The following is a 19,225-nucleotide window of genomic DNA, read 5'->3' as shown; positions in this document are numbered from 1 at the left end:
AATATATTTATTTTTACTCATATTCTCATACATAAAGAGTGTGATTTTATTCCAATATTGTTGCATTGAAGGGAGCTATTGAAGAGTTTGTGTGGGAGTCGAGTGCGCTTGGGCGAATTGGGCCAGCTAGTACCGGGGAAGTACCACCAGCCGAGAGGCTAGGAATTGTTAAAGTTTGGCAAAAAGACGCGGATTTGCTTCGCGAACAATTTTTTGTATTTAAAAAAAATACTCAGACAAAAAGCTATCATATTAAACATATTAGTTAAGCACTTATTTATTCATTTACTAGCTGACCCAGCAAACGCTGTCCTGCCTTACTCTTATCATTTAGGGGTATGAAAAATAGATGTTGCCCAATATGCACACAAAATTTCATGAAAATCGGTCTAGCCGTTTCGGATGAGTTTGGTAACTAAATTTATGACATGGGAATTTTATATATAAGATTTATTCTTCATTGTATACATAAACAATACAAAAATATAATAATAATTGTAACAAAGGATTTTGTATACAATTGGCGGCCTTATGGCTATAAGCCATTCCTTGCAGTCAACCAACGGGTATAAGATAAATACTTCCTACTAGTCCTAATAATCCTCCTTTGTTGCTCTTTCGCGCAAAAACTACTGAACCGATTGCAATGAAATTTGGTACGTAGACAACTGGAATAACATATAGGCAACTTTTTATCCCGTTATTCCTATGGGATACGAACTTACGCGGGTGAAACCGCGGGAGTCCCGGAGTCCGCAGCTAGTATACAATATAGTCGAAAGTGTGGGTCAAAATGATCACTATTACTTACTGTGTGTGTAATCGTCTTGCCCGGGGCAGAGTGGACAAATCGTCCTTACAACATTGTTCCCTCGCTCCTAGTATGTAGTTCTTTAAATAGTTCGGCCAGTTCATGTTCTGCAAAAATATACGTTAATTGTATTATTATACGGGTCATATTACTTCACAACAAAAGGAGGGTTGTATTTTCTTAATACCTTCATGAAAACATGATACGGGTAATTTTATTATAGGTACATGTTTTTATTTGTAATTGAAACCGGTATAGGAGAAAGCGTCGACTAAAATTAGAATTAATTATGGAATTTTTTTTTTATTCGTTGCGAGCTTATGATTAAAGTTTCCATAGTGTATGAGGGTATTTGGATATTTATACACAACGGTTGCTATCGTAAAAAAGTCAGTTCTCATCACACTGTCACATCTGACGCACGTACGTGTACACGCGTTTTTGTACTATGTTTAATTATGTTAGTCGGTAAATTACTATTTCTAAAATTCAACTCACGCTTATATCCGTAAAGAATATTTTGTCATCTTCTTTCGAAATGCTATTCTTCAAAGAGAGGAAATAGCCATTTTTGAAACACCAGGATCTGTTTGCGTAGTGTTCTAATACATCCATACCATATTCTATTTTCTTCTGTAGTTTAACAAGGCTAAAATAAAAAAAAAATAATATCCTTTATTGCACATTAAACAATAAATTAGCAAAACAAAACAATAGCATATGTCGTACAAAGGGCGGCTTAATTGTTCAATAGTCTTATCCTTTTTTTTTAAGTGGGGAAATCTTGCATAAATACCCACGGCCTCCGGAGATAAAGCGTGGGTTATGTCGGATTGCTATCGACCAAAACCCCACAGTGTTCCGTCGAGCCGCTTAAGTGAAGGGGCCACGGGAGCTGGTTAAAATTCGTCCGCAACAATAGAGTTACGATCCAACCTCTAACCATGATCCAACAATTAATAAAAACGCAAATGACCTGTGTAGATTATATATGCGTAGAATTAGCTGATAGTGCCTTTGTAATTTTCAATCTATTTCAAAACAGGAGGAGCAGGTTTTCAAATTGAGTGTATTTTTGCTTTGCTAACTCCGACAACTTTCGACTAGATGAACCCATTTTGATTTTGTTGTAAGAATGCTGGAGCTTCTCTTCTGCCATTTAAATTTGGTCTAGATCTGATACTTAGAAGGCGGTTTAGATTTATTTGTATAAGTAGCTGTGCCCCGCAGTTTTACTCACGTAAAACGATGTTATATAGCCTAAAGCCTTCCTCAATAAATGGGCTATCTAACACTGAAGGAATTGTTCAAATCGCACCGGTTCCTGAGATTACCACGTTCAAATAAACAAAAAATTATAGACAATAATTATTGCTTTAACTAATATATACTCACAAAGGTTTATGCCCCAGCAGTCGTAGTAATAAATCGATAAACAGCGCTGGTAAGAAGTGGGCATAGATCGATTGGATTTTGAATAGTAACTTCGAGTCTGTCGGCGATCCTCCCGGATACCACAGCATTACTGAGAACGGATAATCATGGACGATGTTCCGACCTGCATAAAATTCGTGATTAAGTTCAGCTTCTATCTTCCCACCCACGATTTCCCTCGTGGTCAGAGGACAAGCGTCTCGTGACAGTATGAATCGTTTGATGAAGATCGGTTCAGTGGTGTAGGCGTGAAGAAGAGAGACAGACTGTCAGATGGACATACGAATTTATTATATAAATAGAGACTATAATGGCTTCCATCATTAATAACAACAGATACATAATCCTCTTCAGAAAAGGAATTAAAACTATCAAGTGTATTTGTTTGTAAAATTTTAGTCGAAAGAATTAAACATAATGAAGCTTAGCAGCACAAATAATAAATTTTAAGCTATCAGAACAGAAAAAGGACCATACGTTCCATATATAATTTAAGTATATGCTTGGGTCTCATTAAGAGATCTCTTTAAGAGTACTGGTATTACATTACATTACGTTAGATTTTACACGCACACAATAACATCGACTTACATGCAAAAGTAGGTGATAGACATAGTTATGACACGAGGAACAAATATAAAATTGCAATGCCTGTTTTCCGGCTTAGTAAAGTAAAAAATTAATTTATGGGACAAGGTATACGCTTCTACAACAGAATTCCTCATAGTATTAAATCTTTTAGTAGTGCTCAATTCAAAAACTATATTAAATATGTAGTTCAGAGAGCCTACTATAGCATTAATGAATATATGGAAGAATGTTGTCGCTTAGGAACCACAGGTCAGTTCATTGGCATCATTGTTATGTACATGTTATATATTATGTTGAATGGAAATGTAAAATTGATATTATTTTAAAAGAGCAACAACAGAGTTTGTTGCCGGCTCTTCTCTGTAGAAACTGCCTTCCGAACCGGTGGTAAATGCTATAACTCTGTAATATTATGACGATTCAAAAGTGCTTCTATAAGAAGTCTTGTTGAATGAATAAATGTTTGGGTATCAGTTTGAACGATGGATGCATGATAATTTTAGTCGATCGACTTATAAAAAGGTTCTTAATGAAACTGTATGTATAGTTTTGATACTATTTGAAAGCTGGTGCCTTCCGTTTAGTCCCCAGTTCTTATAATTAGGAGGTGATTATTTCGTTTAAGTTTGTACTATCCTTACCATATTCCATCGCCTCTCCCCAGGTGAGTGGATCACACTCCGACCGAGTTATATTGCATACTACAATGTCTTTTTGTCTGAAAGAAATGTACGTTTTTAATTTTGTCATAAGTTCTTAATATTAATGTGTTGATGAAGATGATGATGATATTGTTGATGATAATGAAGATGTTGTTTTTTTATGCTATAAGCGGGCTGAGCTGGTGGTTCGCCTGATGGTAAGCAATCACCACCGCCCATAAACATTTGGAGAGGTAGTGCCTCTACGCATGCGCTACCAGCTTTTATGGGGAAAGGAATAAGGAAAGAACTGATGACTGGAAAGAAGGAATGGACTGGGAAGGCTGAGGAAAAGGAAATGGGCTCTGGCTCCCCAACTCACCCAACGATCTATTTCACGCCGGTCTTTTGTATTGCTGATGACTACGACGATTATTAAGACGCTTTTTTTTCATAACGTTTTTGTTTTTTATGATGATGATGAAGATGATGATGATGACGATGATGATGATGATGATGATGATGATGATGAATATAATTCACCTTTTCATGCCATTCAAATACGCGAGGAGAATGCAAGCGTTTATAGTGACGTCCACTGGGACGGTATCAGCAAGCCTTGTTATATCACAGTACATTGTTCTAATAACGCCTGGAAAATAAGCTTTGTATAAATCTATGCTTTCACTATAACATTGAAATATTAAACTTTTATATTTTTGTATGTTCGTGACGTTTTCTTTCAGCATTAGAAATTTGCAAATTCACTGACATAGCCTTATATGTACCACGGGCGCAGCCAAGCGTGGCGTGACCAAGGTAAATAAGGATTCATTCTTATATATTAATAGCTGCACGCCCCGGCTCCGCCCGGGTTGTCATTTATCGTAATTAAAATTCTAAACTATCCTATCTCTCAAGTTGGATCGAACTGCACATGGTGTGCGAATTTTATTATAATCGGTTAAGTGGTTTAGGAGTCCATTGATGACAAACATTGTGACACGAGATTTATATATATTAAAGTGAAGTCCCGTGTTCCCTAGTGGGGTATGGGGCAGATGATATACATCTGTTTCACTGATCGATTTTCTTTATGGACAAGTAGGTGATCAGCCTTCTGTGTCCTGCCAGACCGAGACTTTTTTTTTTGTGCGTCCCAACCGGGAATCGAACCCAGGACCCCTCGGTTCTAAGCTCATGCGTTAACCACTGTACCAGGGGGGCGGTCAATTTATATATATTAAGATATAGATAAATACCTTTCCCCGCCCCCACTATAATACCAGTGGGACCATTTAGGTTGTCGATCCATCCTGGAATAGGTTCTTTTATTGATGCTGTCACTGGAAAAGAAAAAATAAATATTAATAACAAATATAATTAAAGTTACTATCCTACTTCCTAATAATCCTACTAATATTATAAATGCGAAAGTTTGTAATGATGTGTGTGCGTTTGTTGCTCTTTCACGCAAAAACTACTGAACCGATTGCAATGAAATTTGGTACGTAGATAGCTGGACAACTGAAATAACATATAGGCAACTTTTTATCCCGATATTCCTACGGGATACGGAATTACGCGGGTGAAACCGCGGGGCGCAGCTAGTATAGTATAATGCATTGTCGCTTGCCGCGTCTATCCTATGTATGTATATATGCTTACACCTTTGAAGCTTATTATTTTCTCTATATTTATTATTTGTTTTTATATTCAAACTAGCAACACCGGCGAACTCCGTTTCGCCAATTGCTATAAACCTCACGGAGCCCGAGACCTTTCCAACAAATGCAAAACCGTGGAAATAGCTTCGTGCGTTCTGAAGTTATAGCGTCAGGAAGGAAAACCCGACTTATTTTTATATAGTAAAAATATAGTAGATTTATATTGTCAAATTTTGATAATATTTGATGAATAGAAACAAATTGACCATGATTCGTTCCTTCGTATCAAGTAACGATAGAGGAGAACCTCTATCGTTTCATTCCATTATATTTTATTATTATATTTTTGATTTGTTTGTTGATAAGTCCGTGGGTTGTTAAGCCGACTGATGTCATTTTGTATTTGATTAGACATATTTGTTATCACAAATTAGCATTTAATCGATGCTTTTTAACCGACTTCAAAAATGCAAGAGATTCTCTTTTCGAATGTATTGTTTGTGCTTAATATTTAAAAAAATTACTGGTTTAACTTTGATGATTCTTTGCTTATTTGAAAGCTGGTGACCACGGAACCCATATTTTGGTCTAGTTCAAACATATAGTAGGCGGTTTAGCATTTTTGTTTATAATAATACATACCGATAGAAGGTCTCGCTAGGACAATTGGAAACTTTCCATTGTAGCTCGCGACCAGCTGTTCCGTTAAACACTTTGTATATCCGTATGTATTCGGTTCTGGATGTATTAAACTGCAAAAAACAAAAAAAGTAAAACCCGTGTGTAGTGGGGTATGGGGCAGATGTACATCTGTTTCACTGATCGATTTTCTTTACGGACAAGTAGGTGATCAGCCTTCTGTGTCCTGCCAGACCGAGACATTTTTTTTTTGTGCATCCCCACCGGGAATTGAACCCAGGGGCTCTCGGTTCTACGCTCACGCGTTAACCACTGTACCAAGGAGGCGGTCTTTCTGTGCAAAAAACAAAAAAAAATCAATAAAAAGGGAAGTCTTACAAATTTGATTATAGAAACGAACGTATGTGTTGTAGGGAAAAGTAAATTTTCGTTTCGTTGTGGGGAATTGAGCTGGTGGTTCACCAGAAAAGATACCCAGAACAGAGCAGAGGTAGTGCCTTTTTTTTATAGTGGGGAAATCTAGCATAGATACCCACGGCCCCAGGGGATGGAGCCGTGGGTTATGTCGGATTCTTACCGACCAAAACCCCACTGTGTTCCGTCTAGCCACTTGAGTGAAGGGGCCACGGGAGCTGGTTAAAAAGCAGAGGTAGTGCCTGCGAATACGCTACCCGCTTTTAAGGGTAAGGGATAAGGAAAGGATTGACGACTGGAAATAAGGAATGGACTGGGAAGGGTGAAAACGAGCCTAGTTATCTAGGTGCAATTGAAACTAAGTTACCATGAAATGTATTTTATATTTTACACAAATCAAATAAAAAAGTATCTATGCTTACAGATAAATAACTACTCAAATAAATCATCGCTTCGAAATGTTTGGATGAACTTACGCGGGCTGCATGTGAGTGAGCAGGTCGTCGTCCATCCACTTCATACAGTCCATCAACTTGAACGGATCGTGCTTAGCTGGATACAGTTTTTCTTCCAAAATTTCAATATCCGACCGACAGTAGGACGTTGAAGTGTGTAGAAATACCTAAAAGTTATAAAAAACTTAAAAAATCCAAAATTTCTAATAAGAAAACACTGTTTAGTATTTATATAGCTGACCTGGCAAACGCTGTTCTGCCGTACTCTTATCATTTAGGGTTCTAAAAAGAGATGTTGACTGATTCTCAGACCTTCCCGATATACAAAATTTCAGTGGATTCGGTCCACCCGTTTCGGAGGAGTAAGGTAACTAACATTGACACGAGAATTTTATTTATAAGATAAAAACTTTTTGGAATTTAGGACATGTTTTTTAAGCATTTAATTTTGTACTGTATATAGGTTTTTAATGTTTGTGTCGAGAACGCTTCGGATCACGAATTAGGCCAGCTAGGAGGGCAGGGTGGTACCTCACCACCATAGAAGACAGGCGTGAAACAGTAGCATGCTACTGTGATTCGTTCGGTGAATTCGGGAGCCGATTTTAATGTAATCGCTACATAGTATTAAACAAAATCGCTTTCTCTGTCTGTCTACATGTATGCTTAAATCATTAAAACTGCGCAACGGATTCTTATGAGGTATTTTTAATAGATAGAGCGATTAAAGATGAAGATTTATATGTATATGTAACAATACAATAACATTTATTAAACTAATTTAATTTTTAGTTTTATAGCATTGAAATGCTTTATAAATGAGAAATTTTTTGAAAGAATAGAAAAAATTTGATCACGAGGCAGGACTCGAACCTGCGTATCTTGCCTAACCGTAGCAAAAAAAAAAAAAAAAAATTTCTCATTTATTAAACTATTTCGAATTTAACACATGCGAAGCTGCGGGCAAAAGCTAGTTTAATATAAGTCTCTAGCTGCCGCTTTGCTATTATGTACCTAATAATAGAACTATTACACTAATATTATAAATATTAAAGTTTGTATGTTTGGATATTTGTCCGTCAAGAAAGCTGAAACTACTGAACGGATTTTGATGAAATTTTGTATATAAATCGTGTATGAGCTGACTTGGGTGATAGGATACTTTTTATCTCAATTTATTGGTATAAAACAGGATCTTAATATCCGGGCGGAGCCAGGACGAGCGTCTAGTTATTTATATTTCATAGATTCATAAATATATTATGTATAAATAAATTATATTCATAAATACGAACCTCCAGTTTCTTCATTCCTTCAGCTAGCTGCAGAGTCCTCTCTGTGCCAGCTATGTTCATATTAACAGCGTCACGTATAAACGTGTCAAACCTGAAATAAATTATGGAAATACGTAGTTTCTAAGACCGAATTATTGAATGAATGTTTGTGTGAAAATTCTTTATTGCGTTATAAAAAAAAAAAAAAAAATCGTGTAAATAGTTTATAATACATAGCCGAATGGAGCCTTAGAACTCTAGCGATAATATAATCTATACTGGCAACACAAAGAATAATAAAAAAATCCAATTTTGGCGGGAAAGCAAAACAAATACAATTATATTAAACTAGCTGCGCCCCGCAGTTTCACCCGCGTAGGTCCGTATCCCGTAGGAATATCGGGATAAAAAGTTGCCTATATGTTATTCCAGTTGTCCAGCTATCTACGTACCAAATTTCATTGCAATCGGTTCAGTAGTTATTGCGTGAAAGAGCAACAAACACACACACATCCTTATATACTTTCGCATTCATAATATTAGTAGGATAGGATTATGACAAGGTTTAATATTCAAAATATGTACAAAGAATATATTTTGTAGCGATAAGGATCGCTGGCATAAAATAATTTACGTATACTCTGCATAAGAAATATGACAATTTAGTTGATTCTACCATTATAGTGTGTTTTTCTTTAATATTCTTGTAATTACGTTCAATATAGCGTTGTTAACAATTGCAATTTTTATAATTATGAGCAACTGGACACGATAAAATAGTACTTTGATAAAATTTAAACGTATTTTCTTACTACATATTTACTATTTCATGTAAATATGTATTTAAAATTTTATAATTGCACCTATCGTCCATATATTTATATTCTCCATAGCCTATCCTTGGCCACCAGGTTGTCTGGAAGAGATCGCTGCCTTAGTGATAAGACCCATTGTTCTCGTGAATGTTTGTGATATAATGTATATATACATAATGTACATATTTTTTTTTGTGTTTTTGTTTGTTTGTTTGTATTTCATGAAATACATTTTTCTACCTACTTCAAGTACCCACTTCAAATAGACGATTGTCTAGCACATAAATAATGTTATTTTAATTTAGCTTTTGTACCCTTGAAATTGATGCAATTTATTTGGTAAATAATTTTTAAGCACGTACTGAACTATCCGCCTGATTGGTATAGAGGCTCGTGAGCGTAGAACCGAGGGGTCCTGGGTTCGATACCCGGTGGGGACTCGCAAGTCTCAATCTGGCAGGACACAGCAGCAGATGTGTATATGGAATATTTAGAAAGGAGACATAAATGTCTGTTCAGCCAGTTATTAGTTTTGAGGTTACAAACACATTCGAATTGGGAACGTCCTTCGTTTTTATTAAGTCGGTTAAAAATAACGGATGTATATTAAAGTTATGAAACGCGTTCAAAAGACTATTATGATAATATTAAGGTCACTGTAGGCGATTTAAAGATAGTTCATTTGTTTTTATAATTTTTTGTCTACTGTTTACTACATAGTATAAAGCAAAGTCGCTTCCCGCGTCCCGCGTATGTATGTATGTATGTTTGTATGTTTAGATCTTTTAAACTATACAACGGGTTTTGCAGTGGTTTTTCTTGATAGATAGAATAATTCGAGAGGATGCTTTATATATACAACTAGCTGCGCCCCGCGGTTTCACCCGCGTAAGTCCGTATCCCGTAGGAATATCGGGATAAAAAATAGATGTTGGCCGATTCTCAGACCTACCCAATATGCTTACCAAATTTCAGAGGAATCGGTCAAGCCGTTTCGGAGGAGTATGGCAACGAAAACTGTGACACGAGAATTTTATATATATAGAAGATAGCATCTATTAAACTACTCCGAATTAAATGCGCGATGCCGTGCGAAAAAGCTAGTTGTGTTATAAAGAGATTGTAAAAATAATTATTTTTTTTACAAAAAAGCTTAACCGAATTCGAATTGACATAGAGAAAATTTAAATGGGCCTACATCGGTGACAAAAGCTTTCAAATGAAAATAGGATCATAAAAATCAGTTCACTCAGTAAAAATTATGAGGCAAAACGAAGCTGTCGAAGCCTTTCCTTTTTTGACGTCGGTCGAAAAAGAGAATATCACATTGTAATGGACATAATTATTTTTTTTCATAATTTAATGCCTATCTAGATTTTTCCAATACAGACCACAAAGTTATAATTCTTTCTCTAGGTTGTAGAATCAAAAAAATATAATTATCTGTCTCAGGAAATACCTAGACTTTAATTCCAAGTTCCTAAATAAGAATGTAGCTAGTCTAATGTCATAACTGACCACTAACATTCTTTGAAGTCGGTTATAAAAAGCGGATATGTATGTTAATTATAAAACACGTTCAAATACAATTTATTCAAACAATAAGGTCGCAGTAGAGTATTGAAAAAATGTGTTATGATTTCTGGTGCATCATTTTTTGTTCACTCTTTTTGCTAGTATAATCGTATCCTACTAATATTATAATCCTTCCTACTAAACTAATATTATAAATGCGAAAGTTTGTAAGGATGTGTGTGTGTTTGTTGCTCTTTCACGCAAAATCTACTGAACGGATTGCAATGAAATTTGGTACGTAGACAGCTGGACAACTGGAATAACATATAGGCAACCTTTTATCCCGATATTCCTACGGGATACGGACTTACGCGGGTGAAACTGCGGGGCGCAGCTAGTAGGCTATATACTCGTACATGTAAATATATATAAACAACGGAATACCTCACACTGGCCGCCACGTGAAAGACAATCTGACATTCCGCCAGTAATTCATTTCTGTCCTGTGGTGAAATACCTAAACCTTCTGATTCTATATCGCCCGCCACTGGGCGCAGCTTGTCGAACGCTTCTGGAGAAACCTCTCGAAGTTTGTCGAACACCTTAAATGTTGAAAAATTGTTTACATTATATATTATATACATATTTAGTACAGAAATTCAAAAAAATCCTTACGGAAAGGGAAATGACGTGGCGAAACCCGGGTCTGTCAATCTTTTCCTTAACTAGGCAGTCGCAGGCAAAACCGCGGGCCAAAAGCTAGTGTTTACATATATTAGATATAGATAAATATGATCTAGTTGGGTTCTCAAATTCTCACTCCAGATCGAACAGGGATAAGTTAAAAAATAGCCTATTGCTTACTTGTAAAATAATTGCCGAAATTTGTTCAGAAATTGTTGATTGCAAACGTACAATATAATCAGATTAGTTCCTATTAAATGGTCTGAAAATCAAAGAATTTTTAACTTATTTAAATCATAACTTTATATACCTAACTCAATATAAAATTAAGCCAAATTCCACATACCTTTCCGTTTATATACTCCTGTAGTCTACTTTTTACGCCCAACCCTTTCTTCGGACGCAGGAGCAGGTAGATGACCTTGATATCTGGACAGCACCTCAATAGCTTCTCCACCAGCACCTTGCCCATGAAACCTGTGCCTCCAGTGACGAAGAGGGCTTTACCAGCGTAGTACTCCGCCACCCTGACTGACGCCATGTCTGTAAGCGAGCAATATTTGAGGGTAGTTCATAACATAAGAAGTTTGAAGTAAAGACAGTTTAAAAATTAGAAGGTAGATTTTAAGTTGGTGAAACTTTATGTGGGTGTCGAGTACGTTTTGGCACGAGTTAGGACAGCTGGGGAAGTACCACATCGCTACAGAATACCGACGAAGAATAGCATTTAGAAATTAAATACTTTTTAACGGATTTTAAACGCGATTTATACATTTTTAATCCGACGTCAAACGTAAATAACTCGTAAACATACTCGCGTAAAATCAAACACAAGAAAATGCTTAAAAACCATGTTAATATACGGGCAGCTTTTCAGATTCCTTCTAAAATTAAATCTTAATTTAATAGTGATTTATTACCATGTAGTTTGATTATCTGTGGTACAATCAATAGTTTTTTTTAGTTAATCCCGATTCTTATTACCGATGTGTGGACGCACACGCACACGCATATTTAAATAGGTCAAATGTCATAAGACTATAAAAAAAATCGCACCATCATTATGACATAAATATTTGAATAGAAAAAAAAATACATCGCCTGTCTTTACGCATTTTAATATCGGATTCACGATACTACAGGCGCAAATAATACTTAAAGTTCCGTACAAATCCTATCCTGCTAAAATTATAAATGCGAAAGTTTGTAAGTATGTGTGTGTGTGTGTGTGTGTGTGTTTGTTGCTCTTTCACGCAAAGACTACTGAACCGATTGCAATGAAATTTGGTACGTAGACAACTGGAATAACATAAAGGCAACTTTTTATCCCGATATTTCTACGGGATACGGACTTACGCGAGTGAAACCGCGGGGCGCAGCTAGTAAGCTAAATAATAAATACAAAAAAAAAAAAATTGTTCACCCATCCAATTTATAACCGTGCTAACCATTGCTTAAAATCGATTTTTCACTTGTTTTTATAGCGGCAACAGAAAACACCGATCGCTGAAAGTTTTAACTATCTAACTATCACAGTTCATGAGATACAGCCTGACAAACAGATAGACAGAGAGACGGACAGACGGACAGCGAGGTCTCAGTAACAGGATTTGAGTACGGAACCCCAAAAATACTGACGAACACTTTTTAATTAGTGTGACTGTAATAAAGTAATTAGGCTAATTAGGATAATGTTCCGCATTGTAATAGTTAAGAATATATTATAACTATTTCGCTACATTTGGGTTATTTATAAAAAATATATTGTTTCTTGTATATAATTACGTACTTTGTTCATTATATAGTACGTGTTATATGGAATTTGCATCCGTTATTTTATAACTAACTAGCTGTGACCCGCGGTTGAAACCGCGTAAGTCCGTATCCCGTAGGAATATCGGTATAAAAAGTGCCTATGTGTTATTTCAGTTGTCCAGCTATCTACGAAGCAAAATAGTATTATTATTCACCAATAGATGTCAGGAAAAAAAAAACACGAATATGACATTTTCTAAAAAAGATTCCTAGCTAGATCGATTTATCGCCCCCGAAACCCCCTATATACTAAATTTCATGATATATATATATATATATATATACAAGAATTGCTCGTTTAAAGGTATAAGATTTAGCAATAAGATTATAAATTATTGGGATAATTAATCGAAATAAAAACTATCCTATATCTTAATATGGACCAAATTACACATAAAATGCCAAATTTCATCAAAATCGGTTGAGTTGGTGAAGAGTCCATTGGGAACATACATCACGACACTGGAATTTCATATATTAATATGTTAATTCATTTAATTCAATGTATGATATATCAGTCCGTATAAAGTTGGTCAAAATCGCATCAAAAGAAGTCGCTAACATAAAAATGACAGTACCTGGATGACCGAGCTTTGCTCGGTTAAATTCGTGAAGTTTCCAAGATCGTTTGAGCATTTTTAAGTGAACACGTGCATTAAGAAGGCACAAAACAATATAAACAATTAGTCTAACCTCAAAGCAAACACAGCAGATAGCGTTACTTAACAACGCCATCTGCTGGAACTTTAATCATTCGCCAAAAAATAGTATTATTATTCGCCAATAGATGTCAGGAAGAGTCATAATAAATTGGGACTACTCAAACGCCTCCTATTTGTTAAAAAAAAGGTTTAAGTCGATAAAACAGGAATAAAACACGAATATGACATTTTCTAAAAAAGATTCCTAGCTAGATCGATTTATCGCCCCCGAAACCCCCTATATACTAAATTTCATGAAAATCGTTGGAGCCGATTCCGAGATTCCAATTATATATATATATATATATATATATATATATATACAAGAATTGCTCGTTTAAAGATATAAGATTAGTAAATGTTAATTCATTTAATTTAAGCGAATTTGTTAATTTTTGTTTGGATGGATGTTTGTCGCTATACATGAAATTTTTAAACAATTTATTTTATATGTGTACTGCTGTTCGCCCGAGCTTTGACCGAGTTGTTAAAAGGTAATCATTACAAATACTGACGTATATTACCATTTAACTCAATATATACAATATGTGTATGTGCGTACACGTTAAACATTCCTTTACAAAAAGGTTGCCTGGAAGAGATTGCCCTTGAACAATAAGGCCGCCTTTTAGTGCATATGCCGGCACACATGGTCTTTTTTATAAATAATATTGTTTTTCTTTCGGTGGTATGTAGTATGTACTATAAAGAATAAATAAATAAATACGTGAAATAATTTTTTAAATCAATCCGTAGTTTCTGAGATTAATGTATTCTAACAAACGAACGTAGAAAGAAACTGTTAACAACTGTTAAAATTCATATTATTAGTATAGATATAGATTTAACATAAAATAAAAGATAGGTACGTAGCTGAACATAATTTTTTTACATAAGAATTTATGAAATGGTACCTGAGGTCTTAGCTTAGAGCTAGATACATCTGCATAGTCAAAATAAATTAAATTCTAAATAAATTGGTTCAAAATGAATTCCTCCTCTATGTAATCCTCTTGGGGGTAGAATTTATCAAAATATTGTGGGAGTCGAGCACGCTTCGGCACGAATTGGGCCAGCTCGCACCGGGGAAGTACCACACCCCCACAGATAACCGGCGTGAAATAGTGGCATGCCACTGTGTTTCGTACGGTGAGTGGGGGAGCCGGGGGCCTATTTCCTTTTCCTCACCCGTCCCAGTCCATTCCTTCTTTCCTGTCATGAATTCGTTCCTTTTCCCTTACCCACTAAAAGCGGGCAGCGCATTCGCAGAGGCACTACCTTTGCGAATGTTCATGGGCGGTGGTGATCGCTTACCATCAGGCGAACCACCAGCTCAGTTGCCCGCTATGACATAAAAAAACATCCTTTCTTAGCGGATGCCTGCGTCATAACATCTATCCGCATGCCAAATTTCAGCCCGATCCGTCCAGTGGTTCGGGCTGTGCGTTGATAGATCGCTATGTCAGTCTTTTGAGTTATGTATGCTAACATATAAAACAATTTAAATTGAATTTTTTATGCTTGTATTTTTCATATTACTGTGTTTATATGTTTTTTCCTAATAATTTATTACTAACCCTTTTTTTCTGCGTCTATATAATTTTGTACGATATATATCCGTATAAGAAAAAAATTATTACAAGGTAACAATATATAGAATCTAACAATTATGACACATTTAAACTTATAATATAAAGAGGAAACATTTTTGTTTATATGTATGTTTGTAATGTTTTTACACAAAAACTCATGGAGCGATTTCAAAAATTCTTTCACCATTAGAAAGCTACAACTTCACTAAGTGACGTAGGTCGTATATGCACCACGGGTGAAGCCGCAGCGAATTATCCTTGTACATTATAGTTGGTTGTATGTTTCCTGTGAATTTGTCTCGCTAAAACTTGAGAACAGCTCTACGGATTGGACAATCATGAATTATTGTAATATTGTTATAAACTTAGATTTTAGTTTATACGGTAGTAAACCTTTTTGCTTCACTACCATCATCCAAATAAAAAAACTAAAACACCATCCAATCTCAAAACTAAACCAAATGGCACCACATAAGAAGCAGCAGCTTTCAAATAAAAACAAATTATTATACAAATCTATTTACGGAGTAAAAAGTGATGACGTAACAGACACAAAAATGTACAATCGTATTCCATCCTCTATTTTCAGAAGTCGGTTAAGAACATTTTTCTAGAAGAAGAAGGAAGCTATTAAAAATCAATTAGTGAAATACCATTATAATTTATTGGCGAATTTATAATAGACTTGTGCTATTGAATTATTCATGCGATGCAGTCCTCAAGGTAAATGCAGTTTTTTATGAATATTGGTCAGGTATATAGGTCACCTAGGTTTGTCATTGTCCTAAAACGAACTGACCGTGTGGTCACCGGGCTACTGTGACGTCTTTAAGCAGAATTAATTCCAGTGTGAGCTTGCTGTTACACAGTCGGTGGACTAGTAAGACTTCCCGTCTTATCCTTTATATTTATAACTAGCTGAGCCCCGCGGTTTCACCCGCGTAAGTCCATATCCCGTAGGAATATCGGTTTAAAAATTGCCTATATGTTATTCCAGTTGTCCAGCTGTATACGTACCAAATTTCATTACAATCGGTTCAGTAGTTTTTGCGTGAAATAGCAAATAACACACACACATCCTTACAAACTTTCACATTTATAATATTAGTAGGTTAGTAGGATAATTGTTATGTATAATAAGACATTTTACTTGAAGTCGGTAAGACGGGGTTCGCTAGCTTTCCGCCCGCGGCTTCGCCCGCGTGGTATTCGGTTATATCGCTTTCATCTCCCTATTTCAACTCCTTATATAAATATAATCTATGGCTGTGAATGACATTGACATTTGTTACTCGTGTTTTTTAAAATATGCAAAATTAAATGTGAATTTTTCTATATTTCTGTGAGATTTTCTTAATATTTTTTCCGTAAGAACCTTCTCCTAATAATAATAACAAATACAACAAAAAAAGAATTAGTGAAATCGGTCCAGCCATTCACACGTGATGCCGTGACCAAGGAAAACGGGTTTCATTTATAAATATATATATATATATATATATATAGATAGATAAATAAACAAAGCTTTATAATGTTTTATCAAAGTTGTAAGAACACATACGTACCATGTTGTTTTTTTTATTTCCAACAATGTGTAAAAATACTTTAAGCGTAACGACGAACATATCTATTTTTTGTTTCTTTGTGTGTTTTTAAGCCAATTTAATATATTATAAAACCTTAAACATTGTCGGAAATAAAAAAAAAACAACACAGTATGTTGGTATTATATATGAAACTCCCCGTCTTCACGCGGGATATATTTGTACCCAGAAATATATATCGAATGGAGAAATTATTTTTGAAATCGGAATAGTGCCTGAGATGAGCGCGTTCAAACAAAGAAACAACGAATTTCTTCAGCTTAATACTTTTATAAGTTACATAGGTAAGTATAAATTCAGAATGATAAGGTATAACCGACATATATTAAGACATTTTATAAAACTCGTGGATCTTACTCCGGACAGTATCAAGTACTCATTAAATGGAGTTAGATTCGATTAAACACTGAATTGTCACTATAGAAATATTACAGCGCGCGATTGTTCTGTGTTTTATAAATTACATAAATCTAGATATAAAATTAAAACTTAAAACGGTGAAGGAAAACATCGTGAGGAAACCGGCATGTCCGAGAATCAAATGTTCGACGACGTGTGACACCTGCCAACCCGCACTTGGCCAGCGTGGTGGATTATGGCCTGAACCCTCATAGGAGGCCTGTGTCCCAGCAGTGGGAACATATGTGGGCTGTATTGATGAGATAGAAAATTATCTGTTCACCCAATATAATCTTAAAACGCAACAAACGCAAAAGATACAGTCGAATTAAAAACCTTTTTTTGAAGTCGGGTAGAGAAGTTTTAGCCGCTTTTTAGAGAAATCGGTTAAATTGTCAATAACAATTACATATTCATTGATTTTAGTTAATTAACAATGATTATAAAGTAATTATCTGATGACGTAATTTAGGAATTTTAAAATGTTTATTTTACAATTACACTTTGCCCACGTTCTAGTTAAATATATTTAATTTTATATAAAGCTCTTTGTAGTGGACTAAAACTGCACAGATTATAAATAACCGGTCAAGTGCGAGTCGTAGTCGCGACACGTATCGTTGCGTACAAATAAGCTAAAACGCAAATGCATAAAAATTTGTCGCCCATCCAATTTCCGTCCTGCCAAAACTGCTGCCTCACCACAATTTTTTACCCAAAATGGTGTATTTTAATTAAGTTTCTTGTGAGACATTTGTTTAGTTCTGATGTTTTGTATATGTTTTTGTTATAGTTGCCTAATGAAACGGTGAGTTATATCCTATTGTCCTACTTCCTACTTATATTATAAATTTGTAAGGATGTGTACACACACAAACACACGTTTGTTGCTCTTTCACGCAAAAACTACTGAACCGATTACAGTAAAGTCTTAGTTATAGGGTCTCGTATTATCAATTGGATCATCATTATCATCATCATCATTGCCATGGACAATGTTCGCAAGACTGGCTATGAGGGTTCAGACCATAAACCACAGATACGTTGGCAGATGTCACATCTCGTCGAAGTTTTGATTCGCATATAAATTGAAAAATCGATTTATTCGTCCGGTTTCGAACCCCCGCACTTTTCTATAGAACCGAAACCGTAACTACTGAAGCAACAGGACTCGCTTCGCACAACACATCTTAATTCGTATTGTGATATAGAATTGAGCGTTTAATTTCACGAAAACAACAATAATGATTATTATTTCTATATCGCCTTTAATTTATTATAGCTAGTCCAAATTCATTATCATTATCATTATCAATAAATATATATTTATTTAAATGGGACCACATCGCAGGCACTAGCTTTCAAATGAAAAAAAAAAATCATAAAAATCGATTCACCAATTAAAAAGTTATAAACCTACAAGCACAAAAAATGCACTCGAATTAATAACCTTTATTTGAAGTCGGTTGTAAAAATACTTCCCACGTGGTAACCTAATCCCGTCTGTTCCTTTGTATGTATGTATGAATATAATGCATGTATGCTTAGATCTTTAAAACTACACAACGGATTTTGATGGGATTACATATATAATAAGATCTATTAAAATACTCCCGAATTTGACGCGTACGTAACCGCGGGCAAAACTAGTAAATAAAATATATTTACCTGCGAATCCCAAATATTATGTTCCCTTATCACAGATCACAGAACTTTAATGTTATTCACTAATTTAAAAACTCTTTAGATGATTAAAATGTCTTATTATCTTTTTGCTGACACGTACGCTTCTTTAGTATGTAAGTTCATGAAGTGGCCGTTTCGCGTATTTGACTCTGCTCTTATATGGAAATCATAGTTTTTTGTATGTAAAATATATTTAAATAAATTACCTGTGTATTATGCTATTTTCGATTGGATTATTGTAACGAATTATGCAGTGGCGTAGCTAGGGGGACCAGGGCCCTGGTGCATAGGGAAAGAATCGGGCTCTCCTCCCCTCTTTCCACCTTCCTCCCTTCAAAGCTGAGGTTAGAGGGCCCCCTGAACTCCGGGGCCCTGGTGCACTGCACCACCTGGCCCTGATAGCTACGCCACTGGAATTATGACAGCTGTCTTATCTAAAAATGCGATTTTTATCTAAAAATGGATTCCCGACTCTCGATTGTTCTTTT

At 35.4% G+C, this 19,225-nt stretch overlaps 1 protein-coding gene across 1 annotated transcript; it reads right to left on the bottom strand.

The window, feature by feature from the left end:
* Positions 1–807: 807 nt before the first annotated feature.
* LOC119838169 (putative fatty acyl-CoA reductase CG5065) lies at positions 808–11,481 on the bottom strand. The gene is made up of 11 exons (XM_038364011.1): positions 11,287–11,481; positions 10,701–10,858; positions 7,948–8,038; positions 6,674–6,819; positions 5,787–5,896; positions 4,740–4,823; positions 4,021–4,129; positions 3,478–3,554; positions 2,207–2,369; positions 1,310–1,460; positions 808–918 (listed from the first exon to the last, which is right to left on the bottom strand). Exons 1-11 carry the CDS (start codon positions 11,479–11,481, stop codon positions 808–810), a joined length of 1,395 nt encoding a protein of 464 aa, XP_038219939.1.
* Positions 11,482–19,225: the final 7,744 nt, after the last annotated feature.

This window comes from Zerene cesonia, unplaced genomic scaffold (genome assembly GCF_012273895.1).
Source record: "Zerene cesonia ecotype Mississippi unplaced genomic scaffold, Zerene_cesonia_1.1 Zces_u001, whole genome shotgun sequence".
In the NCBI taxonomy this organism is placed as follows: Eukaryota; Metazoa; Arthropoda; class Insecta; order Lepidoptera; family Pieridae; genus Zerene; species Zerene cesonia.
The sequence above is the reverse complement of the archived record's forward strand: the minus strand, read 5'-3'. Positions and strand labels throughout refer to the sequence as shown.

Bases quoted from the DNA above. Each gene is read 5' to 3' on its own strand.
- LOC119838169 (XM_038364011.1), bottom strand. From the start codon at position 11,481: ATGGCGTCAGTCAGGGTGGCGGAGTACTACGCTGGTAAAGCCCTCTTC. The intron at 5,897-6,673 runs GTAAGTTCATCC...TGTTTTTTGCAG, and splicing joins CTCACTCACATGCAGCCCGC to TTTAATACATCCAGAACCGA. The intron at 2,370-3,477 runs GTAAGGATAGTA...AATTTTATGCAG, and splicing joins GGGAGAGGCGATGGAATATG to GTCGGAACATCGTCCATGAT.